Source organism: Calonectris borealis, chromosome 2, assembly GCF_964195595.1.
Source record: "Calonectris borealis chromosome 2, bCalBor7.hap1.2, whole genome shotgun sequence".
Taxonomy (NCBI): Eukaryota; Metazoa; Chordata; class Aves; order Procellariiformes; family Procellariidae; genus Calonectris; species Calonectris borealis.
The window spans coordinates 95169751-95194917 of NC_134313.1; the positions used below are offsets into that span (position 1 = coordinate 95169751).

Genomic DNA, 25167 nt, shown 5'->3' on the forward strand with positions numbered 1-25167 from the left:
TTTTTAGGAAAACCGGGCAAGATCCCTCATTCATTTCCCCACTATACTTTCTACGTGTTGTTAGAGCCCTGTTTTACTTTGGTATTTTAATCAAATTCAACTGTATTTCATCATGCATGTTCCCTACTTCACTGAAAAGTCATCATTCCTCACTTGCCTAAAAACTTTTAGTGACTATTCAAGAATTAAGATGCAATTTTGCTACGAATGCTTGAGCCAAATTACTGCACAGCTGCGGGGGGCTTTTTCTCTCCCAACTTACTGGTAAGTTGCTGAGGCTTTGTAAGATTTCCCTAATAGGCAACTCTTCTTCTTCCTTTCCTGTTTTAATGAATGGCAAAAGAGTTAACTTGGGGCCATTTAAAGCACCAACATTGGCAACTGTGCTGGAAGGCACTGAAATGACTGGGACAGCATCGCAGAGCTATTGTTTTAGATGCTGCAAGTTTCCTTTGAAATCGCTTGAGTCATGCCTTCAATTTTTTTTCCCCTCTTTTGCACTACAAGACCCTTTCTCTAAATAAAAGCTGAACTCTCAGAATAACGGGTATCCAATAATGTTTTCACTATTGCAATTTAAGGAATTGCACTCTATGCTTTTAAATTTAATACCCCAATATTAACAGCACATAAGTCAGCAATTGCTTAACACTACATCGAAATGTTTGCTTAACAAGAACTTTAAAAATAGAACAATGGAGAGGTTTGCAAAAAACAGCTTTCTACCCCCTGAAAAATACTGTGTAAGCACAAGGTTGACATTACACTAATCTTGTATTCAGTCAAATCAATGCCTCTTCCAATTTCTTTTGGCTGTATCTCTTGGTTAAAAAAAAAGAAAACCCTAAACTAAAGGCTTCACTTATATGATTAGAAAATACTTAATTCTGTACTAGCTTTACAGCTGTAATAAATTGTGTCGGGGGAAGTAAATAAATCAATTATCAAATAGCTTATTTTCATGTTATTTACCTTGATATAAATTACTCAGTTCAAGCAATTAATACATAGTTTTAAACTGTTTATTCATCATGCTTCTTTCAGAACATGAGAAAGTCATTATGCAAAGGTTCTTCATACATATAAAGTAGAAAAAGATCTAAACAATATTTAATATTGTTATTTATTTACAGTTACATTGCATTAAAATATTTTTCACTTACCAGTCAGCTATACATCCTGTTATTAAGTGGCCGAAGATTAATCCTACCAGTAGGGAGAATTTAGCAATGTGGACTTTCCAGGCAGAATCACAAACAAGATCCCACTGGAAGAAAAAAAAGACAGATAAACTGAAATAAATTAGTTATTCTCGGATGTGTTTAAACATACTAAAATTGGTGCAGAGCTTCTTCCAAATTTCATTCCTAGCACAAGTGCATGGAAATGGCAGAGGAAAGCTTCCCCCTGCCTCAAGTCAAAACGCGGATTCCAAGAAGCAAATTAAAGACTTGTTTACTTCAGTGAGTTTTATCAGGCCCTTAATTGTAAAATGACCATATCCAACGCTTAAGTCTCCCCCTCTCCAGGCCACGCGAGTTGAGACAAAGGGACATATCTACGACACTGGCAGTACTGACGCAGCTGAGCGCCTCGCCGTAGCAGCCCCAGACACCTACTACCAGAGCCCCGCGAAGGCCACCGGCAGCGAGCCCGACAATTTAAGAGCAAGTCCTCCTACCGACCTCCTCAGGGCTGCTTGGAAACATGGGGAAAAGCAGCTGCTTTGCCACAGCCCCCTGACGGCCATTAGCTCCCGGCTCCTACGGACAAAGCGTCAAGCCACTTTTGCTTTCAGAAAAGCATCCCGGTTCCCCGGGCAGCGGAAGGGGATGAAGACTGACTAACAGCATGGCTCGTCAGGCCAGGTCTGAAAAGCCAGGTCCTGGCACGGAGCCAGACAGGGCAGCCAGAGAGCCCAGTGCAGCCACGCGACTCCTTGGGACAGCAGCTCCCGCAGTGACATTTCACAGCTCAGAGATCAGGCAGGGGCTGAACCTCCACACTAAAGCTATCCCTGATACTGAAATTACCCTTTCTGTTCAAATGATGGGAAAATGGACCATTTCAGGCACCCCATCATTAGGGCACTGCCTTATTCCTATGAGAAAGATGGGAACAGCAAGGTTTCTAGTACGGCTTCCCTAAACTCCAAGACATTTTCCTCTGAGGCATTAGAGTGAGCCTCAGGAGAGCCAGGCTGCATTCCTGGCTTTAGCCCAACATCCTCATTGCCCTCAGACATGTAACTTAATCTCTCTTATGTGTAAAGTGTGGATAGTACTATTATACCCTTGAATAAATGTAGGAAGATATGTTTGTTCGTGGTTTGTGAAGTGTTCAAATATTGATGGTAATGGGAACCATGCACATTTCATGAAAAATAAGTACAGCTAACTTTGGAGAGTCAGATAACTCCAGAACTGAAACTTTGCAGAATAAATGGCTGTTCATGTGTAATGTAATAGTAGCAGCTCTCTGACACCAGTAACTGAAGTTTCATGGCCAAAACCGCAAAGTAAAAGTATGCAATTTATTTTTAAGCGTCAGATGCAACTTCAAAAGAAAGCTTCCCACAAAAGAGTTCAATTAGGTGTGCTGCACTTTTAAGCATTTCCATGACATGCAGCCCTTCCACAAACAAGGCTGGCTCTGACTCACCCCTCTGGTTCAACACCACAGGAGACGTCCTCCCTACAGTATACCATCTCACCAAGAAGTACACACCAAAATAAACGTGCCAGCTTTCAGGCTTAGGCTTTTTGTTTTGGTTAAATGTATTTTTGAGTTCCTCGCTGCAGCGACTTGTAGAAGTTGGTACATATATGCCTGATCCTCCAACCTACAGACTGAAGGCACTAAGAAACCAAAAGCAAGTAGTATGAACAAGTATGTTTTCCACCAAATAGCTATGAATTGTTTGCAGCAAACAGCTCAGCAAGGCAGTGAGAATTGCTCTCCAAAAATGCTGACTTTTTAGCATGCGGGGGAAATGCAATTCTTAATATTTGCAATTACAGAACCAATCTCCAGTTAGCAAAGAAAAATATCTGCCCAAACAAGCCGCAAACAAAACAAAATTCGGGAGATGCATCTGAGCTCCAGGCAGGCTTTCAAATACTCTGGGTTTATTTTCACAATCCAGACAGTATATATGCTGCTTAAAACTGAGAAGTCATTTTTGTTTGTAGAGAACAAATTAAGTTTATTAAAAATAGTCATACTTATACATGAACACTTTTTTAAAGGCAATCTCTACAATTTTTAATTTTTTTGCTGTCAGAGGAGCGGTGATGTCATCCAAGCGCAAAAAGAAAAAGCAGGTATCCTGGTGCCTTTTCATTTTCATAGCTCACTATTGCTAGTCAAAGAGAGCCAGCCCTTGCACGAGCCCCAGGCAGAGAATGTGCAGTACCAGATTACACGTAGGTAAAGGTTCATGGTTGGAAGAGCCAAAATCTCATGAAGGGCTGTTGTGAAATTTCAGGCCAGGACAACAGATGTCAAACCACTTTGGCACACTGGCACACAGGGTAAGAGTTTAAAAGCAGAAGAAAAGTCAAGCTATCAGCATGTCCTTCAGTGGTGCCTAAAATGCACCCACTCCTTTTGATAACCTATCTGCAAGTCATCGTTTGTTTGTTTTTAAGGCTATTGCCCAACTCCCCAGCTGCTCTGAAAATAAAAACATGTATTTCCTTGCAAACCCGGCATCTGGCCCTTTCCTGCCCTCAGTTAAGCACTCGCTCTGCAGGCCAGCATAAATCAGAGCCCATAAGGGCAGCCTAACATGGGTGCTGACAAACGCAGGCAGCCCCTGACCTTCCCCAAATCTCTTGCTCTCCAAAACCTTCAGAACTCGTAAATAGGGAAATGGTGAAATATTTCAACAGTTGCTTTAGCACAAACTTCCAGAGAATCTGCCACGACCCCAAATTGCTCACTCAGTACCGAGAGCTCAAGCATACCCCGATTTCTCCTCCGGCAGCTGTCACAAACCAGAGGGAGGTTGCCGTGAATTAGTTATCCAAAATAAATTCGGCAGGACAGTGGTAGGTGCCACCAGGGCATTCAACTCGTAAAGAGACAGAAGAATAAGGAAAGGGCACAAAAGAAAAATAGATGCTGCAGTCAAAAGCAGCCTCAGGTAAAGATGATATTAATAGGACAAAATACATATTTAATAGCTAGCGTACCGTCCCCACCCGTCTTAACACCGCAGCAGAGTAAACCTGCAAGGCTTTGTCATGCTGAAAGTGCAGTAATTTTGCCAGAGACCTGTGCTCCCCCTTCCTTTCCCCATGGAAAAGCCAAAGGCAGAGGACTGCAGCCTCAGCTTTGAAGAGCTAGAAATAAAGCAGGAACCACTATATAGCATCAGTGCTGCCTCTCCCCTTACATACACCTGGGCTCGACAGAGTAGAGCGTATTCGACACGTGCCCGCACTGCACGGCTGTGCCCGAAGCCGTGGCAGGTCCTGCTGTAAGCGCCAGTAGTTTCATCCCACAAACACAACACTCAGATTTGCTCCACAGGGAAAGGAGTGACAGGTTTCCATGTCCCTGCAGAACAAAACGCTGGGCTGGGCAGCGCTGATGACAGTTCAAGTGGCACTCCAAGTAAATCTGCACTGGGAGATTGTTTTGGCTGGAGACTAGACAGTAATCCTCCACCGCCTTTTACAAAAGGTAGATTAATCCGTTAAAAGCAGGGAGACCATTAAATCCTGTAACTGCTCTGGCTGAATCCCCTGGCGTCCCACTTGGGAGTTAACAGCGCCCATGAAGGAGGATGCTACTAAATTTACAGTGCTCCCTGGGATTTCTCTTTGTGTCCCTGGGTTTTGTCTGTCTTTCTGTCCTCCATCCATCCTCCTAGTGGAAGAGATCTGATAAAGTGACTTGCTAAACCAATAGGACCGTATTGTTACGCTGAAACAAAAATAACTGTATATAAGATACGCTGGTGGAAAGGGAACATTTGAAAAACAAAAGCTTTTTTTCATAGCAGTACAGCAATGTAGAGAATTTGCCACCTATGCAGACGTGCAATCTATTGCAAGTGGGTTTTTTCATGTTGTGACAGCATATTTTTGCCAAAGCTTAAGGAGTCACACTTTCAGGATCCTAATGTTTAATTGATATCAGTGAGTCACCACCCGTGCTGTGAGTCACTATGCTTCGCATCAGGATGGAGGACTACTTGAAACATGAGGTGCTTGGGAAGACATCTGGCAAAAGGTAACGCACCCAAAAAGTAACCATCCTGTAACTTCTTTCAAGGGGTGAAAATCTGGACAGGGCTCATGCAGTGAGTCAGTATTTGCATGGAAGTTAAGTTATAAAAGTTGCAAATGTAAAATCTGCTGCAACTTTGTTACTACAAACACAAGCTGTCCCAATTAAGGACTCCTGCCTTGAAAGCACTTGTCCTCCAGAGGCCGTAATGCTGCCTGTGGTGTTTAAGCACACTGAATACCCACTGCAAAAAGGTCATAATAAGATGCCTACCAAGGATTTGGTTTGTTATACCTTCACCCTGATTGCATGGAAAAGTGCAAGGCAGATCCTTCTGTCCTAAAAAGAGCAAAGAGGCAGGAGGAGAGATGCTCTGGCCCAATGCTTGCCCAGAGCCTGGCACAAAGAGCCTAGAGAAAAGGTCCCACTTTGGGACCCCCAGCCTCTACATACCACATGTGCCACAGCTTACCGCAGCAGCCCCAAACCCCTCCTGGGGAAAAGCCACAAGCTCGCCTGCACGTTAGATGGCGATTTTAAGACCAGTAAATGACAATAAGAGTCTATCATTTGTCACTGAGGTCCATCTGTGTTGGGTCTCGTCTGTCTTTGTTCCTGTCCTTCCTGCTTCATCTTTTTATAATCAAACCCCGTCAATTTTCCCTGCACAGCACAAGAATCCACCTTCTATATAAATACCCTGTTTAGTGAGAGTTTAAATTTATGATGCCTTCAGATTCTCTTAACAGTGTTTTTCCAAAAAAAAAAGTGAACCATAAAGTTGTTTTTAAAAAGAATAAAATATTTAAAAAATAAATTTATGCTTTTCATACAAAATATGTAACAAAAAGTGAAACAGTCTCCAGGTACTTATTCCTGGAGGAAAAGCTCCAAGTCAGCAGACCAAGCACTAAAAAAAAAAAACCCAAACAAAAAACCCACAAACCCAAACAGAAAAGCAAAAAAGTCAGTACTTCTACCATAATATACGTACCATTAATGTCTTTTCCCACTACTAGACTATCAGATTAGTACTCATAGTTACAGCCACAGGAGACTGCTGCACCAAAATTTCCCTCCACCCTGCTACAGGCCAACACTTCTCTCCTCCCCTTCTCAACCCCCAGCCAAAGATGACACTCTGGCTGCATTTTTAATGTTAAAGAAAGTGTACAAGTTCCAAAAAATGGTGTGATGCTCAACTCTATAGAAAATAACTGTGCAGTTAAACCACACTGAAGAGGTTGCAGGAGAAGCCTCCCAGAGGGAAGTGCCAGCCCAACTGCAACACCTAAAGTTGGGGTGGTTTTACTGCCACAGGTGTCTCTGTATCTCCCTCTCAGCCATGGCAACAACAGAGCATTTAAACTATTTAACCTTCGAGGTTCAGAGTAAGGATGCCTCTCCTTTGAGATCACAGCTAGGCAAAGCACTCCTTGATCTGTATTTTAAGTGTCAATAAACTGTTCTTGAGAAGACCTGGCATTTTTTGACCACCAGTACAACCAGCTGGGTGAAAGTATCAAGAAGGTCACATTTCAAAATGGGACATTATGAAGAGTAAAAAAATAAACCAAATAATCCTGGAAGACTTGAAAAGAAGGTATAAAAATGAACGAATTACTCTTTGACCAGCCACATTCAGAATCACACATCTCCAAACTACATCTTTCTTTACATTTTTATCAGACACAACTGGACTTACCCAGAAAACAGAAGAGTCATAAAAAAAAAAAAAAACAAGCCACAAGAAAAAACAACAAACCAGCTATTGAGAGGTTTTGTTGTTTGTTTTCTTTGAACAGCAACTCGAAGCCTACACCACCTATGCTGAAATGCCTCAACCCACGACATAGTTGACACCTGGACTTTTAAGCGACTTCCTCTCTGATGCTAGACCTCCAAGTGCTGAGTACATCTAACTTTCTTCAGCTTTATCGTAAGTGGATGCTTTTGCTGAAAAGCTTCGAGCAGTGCCCAAGTGCTTAGGACCTCTTAAAGATAAATCCTTCTAAAACAAATTTCTACTGAGCAAGTACACGCTGGTATTTTGAGAGGTTCATAACCATCCAAGTTTGCAAGAACTTTTACTGGGGTAGCAAAAGAGATACTGTTGGTACCAGAGTATGACCTTTTGCTCAACATCTGCCTCCTTCCCATTCCCAACAAATCTGGGGTCCCTGTTCCTGTACACTGGAGCTTGCTAACTCAATAGATGCGAGGGTTTGTTTTGTTCGGCTTCTTATCCAATTCATTTTTCTTACAGTGAGAACACCATTTTCTGCACTTTTCATTCTCTGAAACCAGTAGACCATTTCTGACCACGGCAGACACCTGGCAGGGAAAGCTGCAGCCCAGGAAAATCACTTGTGAACAGTGAACACAAGGTCATGTACACAGAAATTGTCAGGTTGCTTTAACTACAGACACGACCGACCGCCTGGGCAAGGTACTATTTGAAAAATAAAGCAAAGAAATTACTTTTGACTGCTACCACAAAGCCAAAGGTTTTGGGGTCATGGGGAGGGAGGGGAGCAGGGAGAGAGAAAGAGGAGAGGACGCGTGAGCCAGAGGACACATGCTTAGCAGTCTTCCAAGAAAGATAAAATTAGATCACGCAGCGTTATATAGAGGAGTTTCACGTACCTATGAAAACAGTTTCTGTCCCCACAAAACAGTACAGGACCGCACAACCATGGATTTCGCAAATTTCCCTAGTGGTTTCTGAAGTTGAACATAGTTAAAGTTGCTGAAATACTGCATTTTCCAATATGTATGACTTAGCTGTGAAATTTCCACATTAATTTTTGAAGTGTATCTTTTTTAAGTCTGGTATTTCAGCCTTAAAAATAAAGTACACACGCTCAGTGCCACGCTGCCACACATCGCTGCGTGAACACCGATACCTAAAACGGCACTTCCCCCTGGTTTGCAAACTTCAACTCCGTCGTGAAGATGGGACTCCGTCGTGAAGATGGGACACCTAAGGCATGGGTTGCGTCAAGCTGCTAGCAATCGGAGAGGCAGAGATACGCTGCCTCCTATATTAATTACCTCAGGGTAACTAGGCTGTCCCCAGTACGTCCCACAGGGTGATGCTGTCCCGCTCGCACCCAGTATGTGCATGGCCCTGTTCCCCTGCCAGCAGCAGAAAGGAGATGCCGACAGCAGATGCATTACTGCAGCATCTCCTGCCTGCACCCACTGAAGCAGCGCCAGGCTGCCAGCCGAGCTGCACCATACGCGTCTGCGTGTCCTGAGTCACATCTAACACCTTTCAGTCATGGCTCACCTGTACGAGCCATCTCCCCAGCGTGGTGAGATGGCTCAAGCAACACTGCAATCACAAAACAAGCCCAAAACTTCAAACATGCAAAAGGACACAAGTCGACTTCGTTTCAGAGCCAGTAAACTAACCTGGGAAAGACTTTAAATTGAATGTTCTGCACTAAATTATTCCTTAGTCTACGCCATAAGCAAAAAAGACCCTCCAAGCTATCCACCGAGTACATCAGCAGAGTCCCGAGATAATGAGATGCCACCTGAAACACCACAAAACTGGAAAAGTTTCATCTACCCTTTAACTTCACACTTCAATCAGGAGCAATTAGCTCTTCTGTTCCCAACCTTGCTCTCATCACAGATCTGCTGCTTTTCCCCCCTGGGAGAGGGAAGAAGGAAATTTGCTAAGTAAATAATCATCACTAATACACTAACAATTAAAATATGATTTGTTAATCATATGACAGTCTTCTGAATACTCAACATGATTAAATCAATTTTAGTAGCATCCATATACCACCCACTTCTCCATCACTACTACTTTTATTTTCAGCAGCAGGAGTTCCCTTTATTCTGAGACTTTTGATCTTCTCCAGCCTTCACCCTCCCCAGATTAGTCAACTAACTTGTTTCTCAGCTGATGTGATCTACTTTGCTTTTTCCAATTCCATCATGTCATCTAACATTGAAGAGTTGGGAGATAGAAAATCTTGCTTGCAGCTTTCATGAACACTATATTCATAATTTTCCAGACAGCAGGATCAGCAAGAGAGCACCTCTCTTTTACATCTTTGTACTGCAATTAGGTATCTTTTCTACAGTACTCTAACATCATTAAGATCCACTGTCACAAAATTGACTTTAATTTTAAATCTATTCTTTGCTATAAGACCTGTAGCTGTTTGCCTCCCTCCGGCTGCATGAAAAGACCAGGAGCAACAACGCCCATCACTAGGACTGACTGAGACACACACAGAAAAATGGTTTAGAGTGCCATCCCTCAGTTTTCAGCTGGCAACAACCTTTATTCTGAACAAGGTACATGCTGCTGGGACTGACTTCGCAACCAAACTAAATAAAAAGTTAAACTAGTTTTCAAATTTGTATTTAGAACAGGTCTAAGCACTGTAAATAGAAACCATATGTAAAAAAAAACCCCAACATTTTAGTTAAACATTAACATTCGCTATCATCTGATTATCAAAAACAAGTTAACACTGAGGACTGGTATTTTTCAGGCTGCCAAAACCACACGTGCATAAAACATACTGCACGTGTGCAGCCTTGAGATGGTTGACATGGCAAAACCTAATTTACTATCTTATCGGGCCTTTTTAAAAATTGGGGGAAAAAGCTTGAAAAAGTCAAGCATGGCATAAAACTCTGAAAAGGAGAAGGGGAAGGAGAAGACAAGAGGAGGAAGCCATTCCTCATGAAATACTTGCTCGAAGTCACTGTAGATAAAAAGATCAGACACCTTAATTTTGACATGCAATTATTGCTGCCGTGACCCTGCCCTCTCATCATTTGAGGACTACAGCTATTATAACTCAGGCAAGAAGAAAAGGAGGAGGAGAGGGAAAAAAAGAGGGTTTGGTATTAATTCAGACTTAAATATTAAGGGGAAGGAAGAAAGGAGAAAAATACTCCACTTGTTTTACAAATCAAAATACGAAACTGGTCTGTCAAGCTTGTATTGTTCAAGCAGACAGTGTTTTACATAGCCCTGGGAGACAGAGTAGGGGAAAAGGTCTTATGGTTTAATTTACATTCCTTATCCTTAATAATATTTGTAGGGTGGACATTGCGACATTGTCTACATGTTTGTGGACTTTGGTCTGGAGACCAGGAGGCGACCGGGCAGCTCCAGAATGCTGCAGAGTAACAGGGAGAGGGTACTTGAGCCAAAATGAATTCCTCCACAACTGTCTGGAGCCAAAAAACCTTTTCCAGGGAACCAGACCACCCTGCTCTGAAAACAGTGCGCGAGGGTAACTATAAATCACATGCTGCTGGACAAGGCGAACATACCGCTTCCCTGCATCACACAAGTAGCATTCCTGATTCTCCCGGCTTTGCTACTTGTGGATCTAGATAGGCATCCCAGAAACGAGTATCAGAATATATTCACTTATTTAGTCTTTTGTTCTTGTGTTTCAGTAGAACAACCGGCATTTGGGGCTCTCCCAAATTAAAAGGCAAAATAAAAATCCTAACAAAGCCTTGTACTACATGTTGAATTTTCCTCCCGGGGAGGGGGGAGGTTGGGAAAAAAAAAAAAAGGAAGAAAAAAAAGTCCCACCCAGCCCGTCGCCCCCTGAGCACGTTTGCCCTTGCCTCATCAGCTCGCAGGGCAGGCAGGAGTTTGTCCCGAACGCGCCGGCTGCACCAAACACGGGCGCGCACTGCAGGCAGCTGCCGATCCATCTCCTGCCGCATGGGAATGGGCACAGACCTAGTGCGTGTTCCCAGCGGGTATGACGTGTCCCGGATCGGCGGGAGCGACTCAACGTGCACATTAATCATCGCTGCCTGCTGGGTTTCACGGGCCAGTGGCACGGCCGGCTCCGCAGTGCCTGCACTGGGCGTGGGCCAGCGCAGCTCCGGTAGGGTGCTGAGCGGTTATCAGATGCTGACACTGGTTTTGCCTGGATACCTGTGCAACACACCCCGATGACACGTTCTGGAAGGAGCTTGAACCTCCTTTCTCCCTCCTTCAGGTCCCTTCCTTCCCTTTTGACTTTAAAAGGGAATTCAGAGTGCACCCAAGGTCACCTGCTGTCAAAAGTCAAGTGGGAAAAACATATAAAAATAAATTACATTATGAAAGCTAAGCACACATTTCAGACTTGAGGTGACCAGAGCCCAAGAGAAGCTGCTCTGAGGGAATTCAGTGCAAGAATTGAACGCTCAGCACTGCTGCAAAGCTGCAGCATCTTCCTATGACAGGGTTCTCTGATCTTCTACAGCAAACCCCATTCCTTTCTTCTGCAGCAAGATCTCAACCTAATTAATTCCACCGTTACTTGTGGGTGACCCAGCGTTGGCCAGGCTGTGCTGCAGAAGAGGGAAGAGGGAGGAATATGAAAGGGAGGGAGTGAGAGCAACTGTCCCAAGCAGGAATGCCAGGTAGCGTGGAGGGGAAGCCAGGCAGAAAGAAACAGGTTGACAGGGAAAACAAAAGACAAGGTACGCAAAAGCATTGGATCCCTTTCAGCATTTTCTAAATTTAGCAGCTCTCTAGAATTCATTTGGAAAGCTTTAATTTAAGACTTTGCATCATTAGTGTGGCCAAAAGTTTTTAAGTTAAGGAAAACCATAAGTCTCGTGCTATTCCAGATGTTATTTCACGAAAAAATGAACACCTTCATGTTCGGCTGGCCTGTAACCCTCATCTCAACGTTACCATCAGAACTGGCTCCAAATTAGGTGCCTTCCTAAGTGCCAGTTCCTCCTCTTTGACAAATGCTTTAAGAAAAACATGAGGTCATCTTTTATAATCGCACTTTTGTAGCCAGAGTAAGAAGAGGTAAAGCTGTTAGAGCACCTTCGAAATTTGGTTTTAGACTGCCTGAACAGCTGGTAAATACACACCGTAGCCTGCAACTTCTGCCACAGCATGGGCAGGGTCGGTATGTTTGAACTAAATGACTGAGATACAGGATGTATTAGGGAGTGGAAACAAAAACAAACAAAACCCCAACCATTTCAAACATCACGTCCATCCAGAAAAAAATGCAGTTGTTTGACATACACACAGAAAATGAGGAATATAAAAGGCTCAATAGCAAGTCTTGGAAAGCTAAGAATGACTTTAAGAGGATTACTGTTAGTTCTACCAATGCTACAAACTATTTATGGTAGGCTGAAATCAGATTCCTATACCCGAGACGCTTTATCTTAAGAATGATAATAAACATTAAGTCTATGTACATTCCCTCTAAAGAAAAAAAAAAATCCGTATCAGATAGAAAACCTAAGACTACCTGAGTCCCGATGTCAGTATCGGTCTTAACCCAGTCTCCGTTTTCTAGACCAATTACTTGAAAACCGTATGCTGTACATAACAGCCCCCCCACCCCCCAGTGAGTATCTAGGCTCACTAAACAAGTATTTGTAGTCTGGTGTTATCATCCTACTTGGTTATCTCAAAGATCAACATCAGTTAATTTGCTGTTTGCAGGCAGGCAGAGGACAGTTCTGCACCACCAGGAAAACGCAGGAACTGTTCCTGAAAAAACCCCGTCCCCTTCCTTCACTCCACTCGGCCAGAAACTTGCCCCAGCATTTTAGGGTGTTGTTCACCAGAGCAACCAGGATAACCAGGAGACTCCATCACCACGTTCAGCGTGTATGGGCAGGCCCCAGAGCAGCTGCAGCAGGACACACTATCAGCTCCCCTTGCTCCCTCTTTAACAAGCAGATTTTAAGCCTGCGAATGCTCAGACCGGCAACCGCTAACTCTTTATCAGCTAACTTGCAGAGGGAAGGGGGGGGGGGAGAAATTTGGGATCTCTCCCATAGCTGAGGAAGCCATAAAAAAATAGTAGTAGAAGTTTGCTCTTGTCTGCCAATATTTCTGGCTACCTCTGACCACAGGGACTTGTTGACCCCTTCAGCACCCGTTAGGAGCAGAGAGAGTAATTTCAAAGCCTTGTCTGAAAGAAATTTAGAGTAGTCTTTCTGCCCATTGCACGTATCTGCCTTGCAGGTCCCTACGTCCCCTTCAATGCATACAAGGGTAGCAAGGGCATGGGTGATATACTAGCTTTCATCTTGCCGATTCTGACCCAACTACCGCACTGGGTACAATAACTCAAGGTTTTCATTGATTTGGGACTAAGAAGAAGCCAGTCAGCCAGGAATCAACACTGACAAGACAAATCCTGGCAGTTGCAGGAAAAAGAGAAGCATCAGCATTTCCAAAGTCTCTTTGCAGAGACCAGCCAACTGGAGGATACGCAGAAACAAGTGAGGGATCTCCTCCCATTTGTGCCTGGAAAGGGTGGCACAGCTCTTATTTTGGGAAAGGCCTTGTCAGAGTGATCCCCTTCAAATTAATTAACAACTATACTCTGAAAATCCACTTGAAATGCACACCTATCCCCTACCCCAAGAAATATCACCCCGTAAGCAGTGCCAAATTCATCATCACTGTTACATAGATTTGTTTGTTGTACCATTTCTGGTTACTTGCAGATACCTGCAATAATCCTATGAGACAATGCCACAGTCTAGGGCACAGAGCCATTTCACTTCATTAACCCAGCAGAAAACCCAGAAAAAAGATAATAAAAAAAAATATATATATTTAAAGAGAAAGTTTTCTACCAGGTTAGCAAACTAAATCAGCTGAAGACGCGTCCAGAAAAATGCCAGAACTGCCATAAAAGCAAGGGAAAGGCAGGCTGGTAGGGCACAGACATCCCCCCTTGCAGGGGCAAAGAGCATCACACCACAGCCTGAACGCATCCAAGTTCGCACCAAGACAGCATTGCCCGGTGCTCACTGCGTGGCAGCACTGCCCCTGGACCATTCGGCTCTCCTGAATTAAGCTCCCCTTTTTTGGGGGCGGCAATTTGCCAGAGGCTGAGCAAAACTGGCATGAGAACAATCGAACCAGCGGCAAATAGGTAAAATGATGGCATGTTACTTGGGAAAGAAGATGACTCAACCCAAATCAAGTGGGAAGTTGAGAGCCAAGAGAACAGCATTGCAGCAAAACAAGGCATCTGGAGCAGAAAAGCAGCCACAACAGGAATTCCCTTGTGACTAGACATGAAATATTATTACATAATTGCTCTGGGTGCTTAAAACGCATCCTTCAACTAACCGCTTCCCTCTACGCCACCCCCAAGAGGTGGAATGATCTGGAACGCTGCAGGTGCGGACAGAGGGATGCTGTGCCATCAACCACTGCAGTTTAATCAAGCCTCAGTCCTTGCCCATCATCAGCTTTTGGTGTTCATTATACAAATTAGCATTCAGAACAACAAACAACCCCACCATGTAATGCAATCGAACACAGTGGACAGGTCATCCTAGTAACGGAGGGAAAAACAACCACCATCAATCCTGTACCTAAGAGCTTCCGTGAAAACTTCGCCCCAAGATTACAGCTGGCTTTGCAGATGGTCAGAAGATCCAGGCACTGAAGAAGTTGACGAGAGAGTTAGAAAAGTCCCTGCTGAGTACACACTTCAACTTCCTGCTAGGCTTCACAGCTACGTACGTTTAGTTGTCATTGTGTTGCTTATTGTGTTAACGCTAATAATTTACCTGAAGCGTCTTTGCAAACGGGTAAAATGAGACCTCAGGTTTCCCCATGGCAAAAAAGGAGAGTATTTCTCAGCATCCTTCCTTGGGACAGTGGTAAAATACACGGACCATTTAAAAGACAATTTTTTTTTTTTTTTACTAGCCTTTTGCCTATCCTGAAGTTAGTTCAGGATATATCTCTCTAAGGTGATACACGTGCACTCTGTTTATAGTGGTGTGATAATGGTGATGTTGTGATAAAGAATAGATGAAAATCCTCAAAGAAGCATTTAGCAGTGAAAAAGCCTTACAAGTGAATTGTCTTAAAGAAAGATATTTACGTACAAACCAAGCTAAAGTCCAAGATTTATGTACCGAGTCAGGACATTAGCTCAGATGGGTGATTTAATATGGCCACTGGAATCCCTGTGGTTAAATTACGCATCTGACCTCTTTGCTATATGTATTTCAACAGTGTTAAATAATAAGCAGTACGTCCTTTATTACCATTTCCAGTTCTAATGACTGGCAGCCCTATAAAAAGCACCGTTCCCAGTGACTCAGTCGAGGAGGTCAGGGTAATGGCAGCGCCTAGCGTGGCAATGCCACTCTTCAAGGAAGGTGCAAGGCCACCTCTGGCTCCAGCAAAGACTCAAAGAGAAGCAGGGCTAAGCAAAGCACAGAGCGGGGCTGGAAACGGCAAGATCTCTACTCCACCAATCCCAAGCATGACACAGACTGGGAGAAAATGGGCACCGGGGAAGGGAGGGCTGAGAAAGCAGGGACAGAGAGACAACATCTGATGAAGGCTACCATTAGCAGAGAGGCTACGGAGACAATGAAACTTAACGTAGTTTAAGGACAGCTATCTGCTCCCGAGGAACAGGGGACAGTGACGTCTCATTCACATGTACATCAGCAAAACGCAGAGCAGGAAATATGCTTTGTGCTAAATAACCACAATTGTTTCGTCGTTTCTGAAGACAAAGCAGCGATGGAGCATCCAGCAGCGATTAGCTTGGACCGCTGAAGATGAGAACAAGGGGATTTACTGGCCAAACAAAAGTGCATTTTTTTATTAATATACTTTTGGCTCTCTCTATGATATTTCAATATAACCCCTGGCTACTACACAGATGAGCATATATTAGACTAAGATTTAATAAAACTCTATTTAGAAAGATGAGAACATTGCATAATACATTACAGAAACAAATGTATTTTTGAGGGGAGTTAAGGGAGATCTGAACATCCAGTCTTCTAAATTCATCCAGGGCAGCTCTTTCTTATAAAGGACGGTGGGATGCACATAAGAGGAGTCAGCAGTTACGAGAATCGCTCCCACAGTATCAGAGCTCCTGGGGGTTTATAAGAAAGGAAGTCCTAATAAAGCTACACTGATGTTCTGCCTGGGTTTTTCCTCTCTCTCTTCATTAGAATAAAAACAGACAGCACACACACACAGAAAACCCCCCAAACTAAACCAAAGCACAAACTAAGGAGGAATCCTGACCCCGAGAAAACAACCTAATTATAATTACATGGGATTACAAATCAAAGAGAAAAAGCTGCCAAGGTTTTGGAAGCGAGCATACAACAAAAATAAAAACTCCACACTGGAAAAACCCGTAGTCTCAAAAGATGATTATTATTCTTTCTAATAGAAAACAAGCAGCAGGGACCACAGCTGTTTATTTATCCCTTAAAATTGATCTGCCCTTTACCACAAGTTCTTCCAATGAAAACTTTTTTTATTATTTTTAAAGAAGCATGCAAGATAGCAAACCAACTCTCCCCTGACCTTTTGTGGCCAACTTGGTAACGACCTTCAAAAGATTCAAACATTTTAAAAAAAAATTTTTTTACAGTTTACACTAAAAAGAAGTATTTCAAGATCATTTTTTTTTCACGCTTAAGCATCAGTGTTAAACCCTAAAATAAATGAATAGCTCAGTCTCTGGTTACAAACAGAAAAAAATCTGCCTCTCTTAAATGTCAAATTTCATTATGCACTTCTACATCACAAACCATTCAAGTCCACCATGTGCCTGTATTTTTTTTCTCATGGAAGAAGCATTGCTGGGTTGCTTTTTTTTTTTTTTAATCTGTTCTAGTTTCAAGGTTTTGCGGGATTTGCTTTACCTGCTTTTTCCCTGTTGCACACACTTTCAAGGGACACAAAGAGAAACTGAAATGATTTTTCAATGATTAAATACAAACGTGTGCCGGCTGACCAAAGCGCAACCATGCCAGTCATCTGATTATTGCTGCATTTCTTTCTCCCAACTAGATAAACACAGTTAATCCGAAAGACCGCTCCCGCACAGGAAGTCATTTTTGCTGATTTCAGGGAGGGTCTTGAGATTAAGGGAACTACTTTCCTGGTGCAACAGTTTCATTTTACATTTCCAAGAGCTCCAGTTGCCTGTTAATACCAACGAGGCCCATCCAGAGATGTCAGGGCTTTCACCGGGCCAGGAGCATAAACAAGCAAAAGCTTTCAGGTGAAAAGGCGAGGCATTTTTTTACACGTGCTACTCAGCAAATATGAAGTAAGAGCAGAAAGCGGCGCAGCCCTCCTCACTAGAAATTTTCCACCTTAGCCATTACATTAGGAAACACAAAACAGAGCAACATGCACTTTCTGCCTCTGGAGTACAACAACTTGTGTGAGACATTTCTTCTTTTATTGCTCTACCGAAACAGTTATCAAGGGAATAAGTACAAACCAAGAAGAATTCAGCAGAACTTTGTCCGGTTTTCCTCCCCAACAGTAACCACCTCATCAGCTTCCCCAAAAATCAACCTGGTTTTTGGCTTGTGTGTCTGCTTCGGTATACTCGTACAAAGATGAGCAATATCACAACTGGAGCCTTCTCCACAACCCTTTCCCCTCACTAGCTGGTGACACTTGCCCCCGTTGTCTTTCCCACCTGTGTCCCGAGACAGCAGGACAGCTGCCATTGCCGGGATCCCGAAGAGCCGCCAAGGATCCCGTTTCAGGACATAACTTTGTAGCTCAGTGCCGCAACCAGCACCCAGGTACAAACCCACAGGACGGACACCTGACATGACACCCTGGGAAGGAAAGGAATACAGGGATGCGGGATTTACTCCTGGTGGGAGGGTAACCCACGGGGCGCATGATCGACCCGGCGGCGGCACGCACAGACAGATCCTCATCGTGTCCGGCTGCTCCCCTTGTCTTGAGAAGAATGGGTGCCGAGCGGGGCCGGGGTAGGGCCGAGGGGGTCCGCGAGGGCTGGACGGGGAGGGGGGCTGAGGGCAGCCGCCTTTCTCACCTTGCTCACGACGTTTTGGACGAGGCCGGCTCTGATGCGGTAGTGCCACTCGTGGCAGTCACACTCGCTGGCGTTGCCCGCCGCGGGGGTGGGCAACCCGGGCGGGGGGAAGATGCTGCCGTTGCCGCTGCGGTTGGCGTGGCCCGGCGCCAGGGACCCGCTCCAGTTGCCCTGCCCGTCCGCCTCCCGGCACCAGAAGTCGGGCTGGTCCAGGAGGAAGGAGTCCGAGAACTTGCTGAAGCCGATGAATAGGGCCGGGACCCAGGTGAGCAGCACCAGGGTCCGCTGGTACCCGCCGCCCAGCCCCCCGAGGAAGGGCAGCACCGAGCCGTCGTAGTCGAGGAGCAGCGGGCTGCAGGCGGCGGCGGGGGGCGGCGGCACCGGCACCGCCTGGATCTCGGCTCCGGCGGCGTTGGCGGGGGGCGGCCCCGGGGGGGCGGCGGCGCCCCCCCCCACAGCCCCCGGCACCGAGCCGTTCTCCTCCGGCAGCGGCCGGCCCCCGCCGCCCGCCTCGCGGCGCCGGTCTATCGCCATCCAGCCGCCCGGGGGGGCTCACATAAGGGGGAGCTGGGGCAGCCCCGGCTCCTTCGCGAGTCCTTCCTTCCTTCCCTCTCCTCCACGCACACACACCTTGCAACGTAATATACTGCACACACGCTCTCAGCCGGACCCGGCAGGAGACGGATGGGGGGAGAGGAAGGGAAGGGGGGGAGGAAGGGAAGGGGCGAATAAAGGGGGAGGCACCGAGCGAGCCCCTCGCTCGCTCCCTTCCTCACCCGCACCCTGCGGCCACGAACCGCTGCAGCTGCCGGCGGTGCCCCCCCTCCCCTCGCCTGTGCGTCAAGCTGCACTCATCCCAGCTCTCCCTTCCCCCCTCCGAGAGGCACCGCCGAAAATAAAAGGAAGGATCCAGCCGGATCCGAGCATGCAATGGGCCAAAGGAGAGGGAGGGAGAAAAGGGGGGGGGGGGGGGGGGGGGGAAGAAAAGGGGAAAAAAAAAAACCCACCCTGCAAACCAAACCCTGCAACAACAAACCAAGCAAAACCGGTGCAGCAAGACTCTACGAACACGCCTCCTCTCCCGGTTTTGGTGAGGAGGAGGAGGAGGGAGGAGAGGGAAGGCAAAGGAAGGAGGAGAAAAAAATAACAGCTCCCAACACGGCTTCCCCGCTTCCCGCACAGCTAAGGGTCCCCCCCCGCCCGCGGCAGCAGCGGCGGCGGCGGCAGCCCCCAGCACCCCCCCGCCGGCCCCTCGCAGCCCCCCGTCCCGCACATCTGGCTCTGCAGCAAGGAGCCCCGCCGGCCCCTCCGCGGCCCGGGCTGCGGGGACCGCCGCCGCCGTGCGTCTCCCGCCGCAGCCCGCTCGCCGAGCCGAGCCGTGCCGTGCCGTGCCGCCGGCCGCACCTCCAGAGGCGGGCAGCCCGCCCGGCTCCTCGCCCTCCGCCTCCCGGCGGCCCCCACCTGCCGGTCCGGCCCCGCCGCCCCCCGCTCCGCCCCCGCGGTGCCGGGCGGCCGCACCTGCTGCCGCCGCGCCGCGCCGCCGGCCCGGCCCGGCCCGGCCCCCCTGCAGGGACCCGCCACGCCGGGGGCGGGACGGCGCCGCGGGCGGGGAGGGCGCGGGGCGGCCCCGCGAGGGCTCCGCGCCGCCCCGCGGCCGCGCCGCGCTCCGCCGCGCCGGCGGGCCCGGGGCAGGTAGGGCGGCGGGCCGAGCGGCGGCGGGGCGGGCGGGGTGAGGGCCGGGGAAGGAGGTGCTCTCGCTCTACAGCGCGCTGTTGTTTCCTTATCAATTATTTACAGGGTATCCCGTTAATAATGCAGTGCCGCTGCAGCTGGCTGGGCTGGAGGGCACCGGGGAGCCGAGTGGCAGCAGCACCCTGGGTGGCTGAAGGGGAGGGGCTGGAGCGGGGACGGACCTGGAGGGAAGAACCCAAAGTCGAAGGGGGCATTTCTGAGACCTCGAGCGGTGCTGGGGACATACCTGCACTGCCTCAGTCAGCCTATCAGATTAGTACACACTTACAAAAAATAAGAATCATCTTAAGACCTGACATTAATTGTAAAATTAATTGTAAAACAGACAGTTCAAATTTGTGAAGGTTATTTTTGTGTTAAGCTAAATTTACTTCAGCATGTAAGTGCCTCAGACTATTTTCATCGTGGAGCATAGCCCATGCATTACTGAACTGTGCGGTTATTTTTTCCTTTGGAAGAAGGGAAAGAGAGACAACAGATCAATATATGCTTGTACACATGGACGTGGCTAGTGAGCAGAAAATACTTGTGTGCATTAGAAGAGGACTGGCGTCATTACCGAATATAAATGGAAGAGCAAGTTGTTGTTGGATTTTCATTTACTTGATCGGGTCTCTGCAAATGAGTTATTGTACACCATTAACTCCTTAGATCTTCCTCCCTTTAACTCCTTTTCTTACATAGGGCACCCATCTACTGGTGGCTCTGGATCCCTTTTTATGGCTTCCCTCAGTCCTGCTCTGAGGGACCCCCAGTACCCGCCCGGCCCTGCAGTCTCTCCAGGCCACGCTTCATCCTCCTGTGTGATCTGAATATTCCCTGCTGAAACGTGAACCTGGTGCTCCCTGCCCAGGGAAGTCTCTTCTCTCTTGTCCTGTGTTGCAGTGCCCTTTTACACCTGATGGCTGTTATCATGTCCCCACGCCATGTTTTCTTTATGACAACCGGCTGCAATTTGTCCACCTCTCCTGCTATCTCCTCGGCCTCCGACTGCCCCCAGGTCTCCTCTGCCTTCCCCTCAGCTGCTGCCTGCAGCATGTGCTGAGTGGTGCCCCAGCCTCTGTGTGTGCAGGGGGTTAACCCTGCCTGCAAAAACAACTCCTCTTGCTGCTTTTCAGTCACGTCCTGGGCTTTCCAAGCAATTTCTTAGGATTATTTTGAATTCTTATTTCATGCACCAATGTACTTTCAGTTGCTCCCCGATTAGTGCCATCTCTGAAGGCCACTAATGAAACATCACAGGACAGGCCCCTTTGGAATTGCATCTGTAATCCACGCATTTGCCAGTAAACCACTGACAACACCCACAGTTTTGTACCCACTGCCCAACTTTTTCACATAAACTGAACTCCCTCATTTATGAACAGACGTGCAGAGCCTGACCAAGGCACAGATGATTACGGCCCTTGCTCCTTTCTTCCCTAACAAGGTCTGTTCCTCTATCGCCAAAGGAAATTTGGCCGGCTTGTACCAGTTTCTTGTTGACAAATCCATGTTAATAGCTGCTTATCTCTTTGATTCCTTCTGTCTGTTTACAAATGTGGTGTCTATTTGTACTAGGTGCTTTCTGGGGAAAAAAAAAAGGCTGGCTGGTCTATTTGTTTATTTATTTTTAAATGCCCTTTTTAAAGATAGGCACCAGTTTTGCCTTTTTCCATCAGCAGGGCCCTTGGCCATCCTCCCTGAGCTCTCAGAGACAGCCACTAGTGTTTCCAACATTGTTTGAGCACCTCCTTCAGTACCCTGGCGTGAAGTCCAGCCAGCCTGTTGGTTTGAACACCTCTAAGTTCTCTAAGTACTGTTGTAACTGGTTCTGTCCCAGTCTGGGCTGAAACCTCATTCCTTTGTCATTAACATGTATTACGCCAATCACCTGATCACAAGTGACCTCTTTTAGCCAAGACTGGTGCAAAAAAGGCATGAGGCACTCTGAGCCTTCGCAGCACCGGTCAATAGCTTTCTCTCTCTGATGAGTAATCCACTTGCTTTTGACTTCCTCTTACCACTGATGTACTTACCAAACGATTTCTTGTTACTTGCGATGCTCTTGCTAGTTAAGTTTTATTTGTTGTATTGGCTTTTTTGTGTTTGTCCCCGTGTGTTCTTGCTAGGCGGTACATCTGCGCTTACCCTGAGGAAACCTGACCTACTTTCTCTGTGCTTCCTTTTCGTGTTGAGAGCTCATGATTTAGCCCGATGGGTTGCTTCCTACCCTTCCCAGATTTCTTCTGCGATGGGATCGTTTGGGACAGGTCTTCTAGAAACTCCCAGCTACCTCTCGCTCTCTTTTCCCACAAAGGGGAAAAGGCCTCAGCATGGCCTGGGCTTGGCAGGGGGAGATGGAGAGGGGAAGAGGACTTCGGGAACGGAGGTCTCAAAGTTTTGAGGAAAGAGAAATTTGACTGAAGAAAGCAAAGAATTGAAAACTTGGAAGGGATGGGAGGGAAAAGAGGGGCCCTTAGAGAAGGAGGTAGGAGTATTGTGAATGAGTACATCTGTAAAAACAGAATAAAATTGTACAGTATAATGAAAAGCCCGTAACGAGAGGCAACAACCCTTACAGAGGCTGACCAAGCATTTTTGTCCCAAATGCCTCTTCTGGGCTGCTCCTACATCCTGAGATTTTGGTTGGAACTGAAAGATTTCAAAGGTAGCCTATTCCTGAGAGTTATGTATTTTTACATAGTAGAAGTTCTCCCACCCTTGAAACAGTGATCCTCGAGAGACTGTTTCTGACTACAAGAAGGTTGAGGATAAAAAAGGAAAGAAAATACATTTCTAGGAGTTAAGAAATAAATTTTTGATGAAATAAGTACCACTGAAGCAAAACTTCATGGAAAAATATCTTTCAAATAACAGAAATGCCTTTACATATTCTTGTGAAAATTTGTTTTGGTTTGAATGAGGAAATGAGAAAGATTTGAAAGGGATATTCCAGCTGCGTGATGGATCCTACATATGAGTAAATGCTGAAGTGAAGATTACAGAGGCAAGCCTCTCTCTCCTGTGCAAGGCTTCACAAGACACTACGTTTTGTGATCAAGGTTTCTCCAACACTGCTTCTTTGATCTCAGATAGATGACGTAGGATCTCTGGGGTGCCTCTTCGTTAGAAGACAAAAAGATATAATTTAAAAGATGAGTTGTATTCACAAAGAGAACGAATCAATGTCTTCTAGCTTTCTTTTTCCATATTCACTGCATTATATTGAGGAAATTGTGTACCATTGTAATCTAGGTCCTCAACAGTTTGGGGAGGAGGCGCAGAAAAGATGGTTTTGGTCTCCTCTTACAGGAGCAGTTTGATCCCTGACGTGACGCAGAGCGAGCAGCCTCAGAGCTGGGACAACACGACAGCAGTGGAAACCGGTGGACTTCACCCTGTTGCAGAGCAAGCCTCCCACTGCAGAATGACCATCCTGTCTGTCGGCACCCCACCATGGCTCAGAGGATTTGAAGCCAGGATCCAGAGAAGTATCATGTTTACAGAAAGGAGGAAAAAAAAAAATCAAGCTTCCTTAGCCTTGGCGTTAACATTTCCAGATTCTTGGAAGGCCAGCCCCAGTACTTTGAAGAGCTCCTGGCACTAATTCCTGGTTTATGTGGAATTTGCAACAACCTCATTCAGCATAATAACAACCCTAGCTATATTTTATTGTTTTATGGGATGTATGCTTGGTTGCCTTTTTTGTCTGAAGGAATCCTGTACTGTAGAGGTTGAAATTACAACAATGCAATAAACCAAAGCCACTTGGTACAAAGATCAATTAATAAAATTACCTACTGGAATGCAGACTATTTATATAATGGAGGAAAGCACAATGCATTCATCAGATCACAGGATAATTTAGGTTGGAAGGGATCAGGAGGTCTCTAGTCCCACCTCCTTTCAAAGCAGGATCAGCTATGGGGTCAGATCAGGATGCTCAGGGCTTTATCCAGATGCTACAGGGGATTTTTCAGTTCAGGAGGGCCAGGTGAGTACTGTGAGAGGTGGATGTGGAACAAAATAAATAGAAAGAAAAAAGAATGAGTTGAAAATGGTAATGGGGGCTAAGCCGCTTGGGGAACAGGCAGAAAAGCCTGTATTCATTTCAATGTGCTCTTCTCCGATCTTGATTGAACGAAAGACACCTGACTTTCACCATTCTTCTGATGTCAGCAAATGCTAGTGAAACTCACTGGCAAAATGTTCTGTCCCTCCCTGATGCTGATTCAAATAGAAGATGACAACCTATTACTTGTGTATTTACTCTGCTGGCAGAGGTCTGTCCCCATACGGGGAGAGATGCAGCAGAGGAAGGGTTCCCATCCCCCATCTGCTAGAGATGTGAGCGTGATGGGGAATATGGGTGCTTTGTTTATTATCCAAAAAACAGAGAAAATTATTTGTACACTAACTATTGGAAAAGATCATCAATGTTGCAAAGTCAAGCAATCTGGTGTTGGTAAATGCTGTAACTAAGATTGCTTGGGCAATGTTAATTTGTGCCCCAAATCTTGTGCACAAGCATTCTGATGCAACCTTTAATTAACAGTGCATTATGATGCAACCTAAAATTACATGACTATGTACAATTTTTCTTGCAGATCTCCTGTCTTATCCAGTAAAAAAAAAAAAAAAGAAAAAAAAAAGAAAAAAAAAAGATGACCACTTAAGAAGCCCTGACACTCAGCAAGATTTAGGCACTTAAAATGCCTCTGAGAATCTGGGTCTTAATGAGGAACAATTCAATATTTTGTTTTCTCCTTGTTCAGTATGGAGCCCCATGACTTATGTAATGCACTATGTTCAAACCCTGCTTTCAAGAACTAATGATTAATGTCCTCATGGGCTTTTTTATAATTCTCCCCTATGAAGTATCCAAGTGTTTCACAAATATTAACGCGTTTATTTTCACAGTATCTCCATAAGGGGAAGGTTTATTACCTTCCTTTCATATTAGGAGACTCAGAGGCAGATAGGTTAAGGTGAAAACCGTGAAGTTTTGGGTACTAGCAGCTCCCAGCAGTTTAGCATTCTTGAGAATGGTGCAGCATTTTGTATTTTCAAAGCACAACTCCTGTTGGCAACTGTGAGTGTGCAGTGCTTTTGTAAATCAGATTCCGGAGTCTCAAGACATGCACTCATAAAATGAGACAAATGCAACTGGAATAACATCTTATGACGCTTCGTGGAAGAGACAGAAGCCTGACATCACTCCTGGGCAAAATGATGGAGCAGCTGATGCAGCACTTGATTAATAAAAAATTAAAACTAGGTAAGATAATTAGAGCCAGTTAACCTGGATTTGAGGAAAATAAACTTTGTCACACTACCATTTTTTTTTTTAAAT

At 45.8% G+C, this 25167-nt stretch overlaps 1 protein-coding gene across 3 annotated transcripts in view; it reads right to left on the reverse strand.

The window, feature by feature from the left end:
* SLC22A23 (solute carrier family 22 member 23) overlaps nt 1–18754 on the reverse strand; it is a 111999-nt gene extending 93245 nt beyond the window's left edge. For all 3 annotated transcript variants that reach the window (XM_075142593.1, XM_075142592.1, XM_075142594.1), the window contains exons 1-2: nt 18081–18754; nt 1164–1267 (exon numbers count right to left, since the gene is read on the reverse strand). In XM_075142593.1, coding sequence (XP_074998694.1) covers nt 1164–1267; nt 18081–18614 — 638 coding nt within the window. In that variant the 5' untranslated portion in view covers nt 18615–18754. The remainder of the gene's footprint in view (nt 1–1163; nt 1268–18080) is intronic.
* Between the last annotated feature and the right edge of the window lie 6413 nt (nt 18755–25167).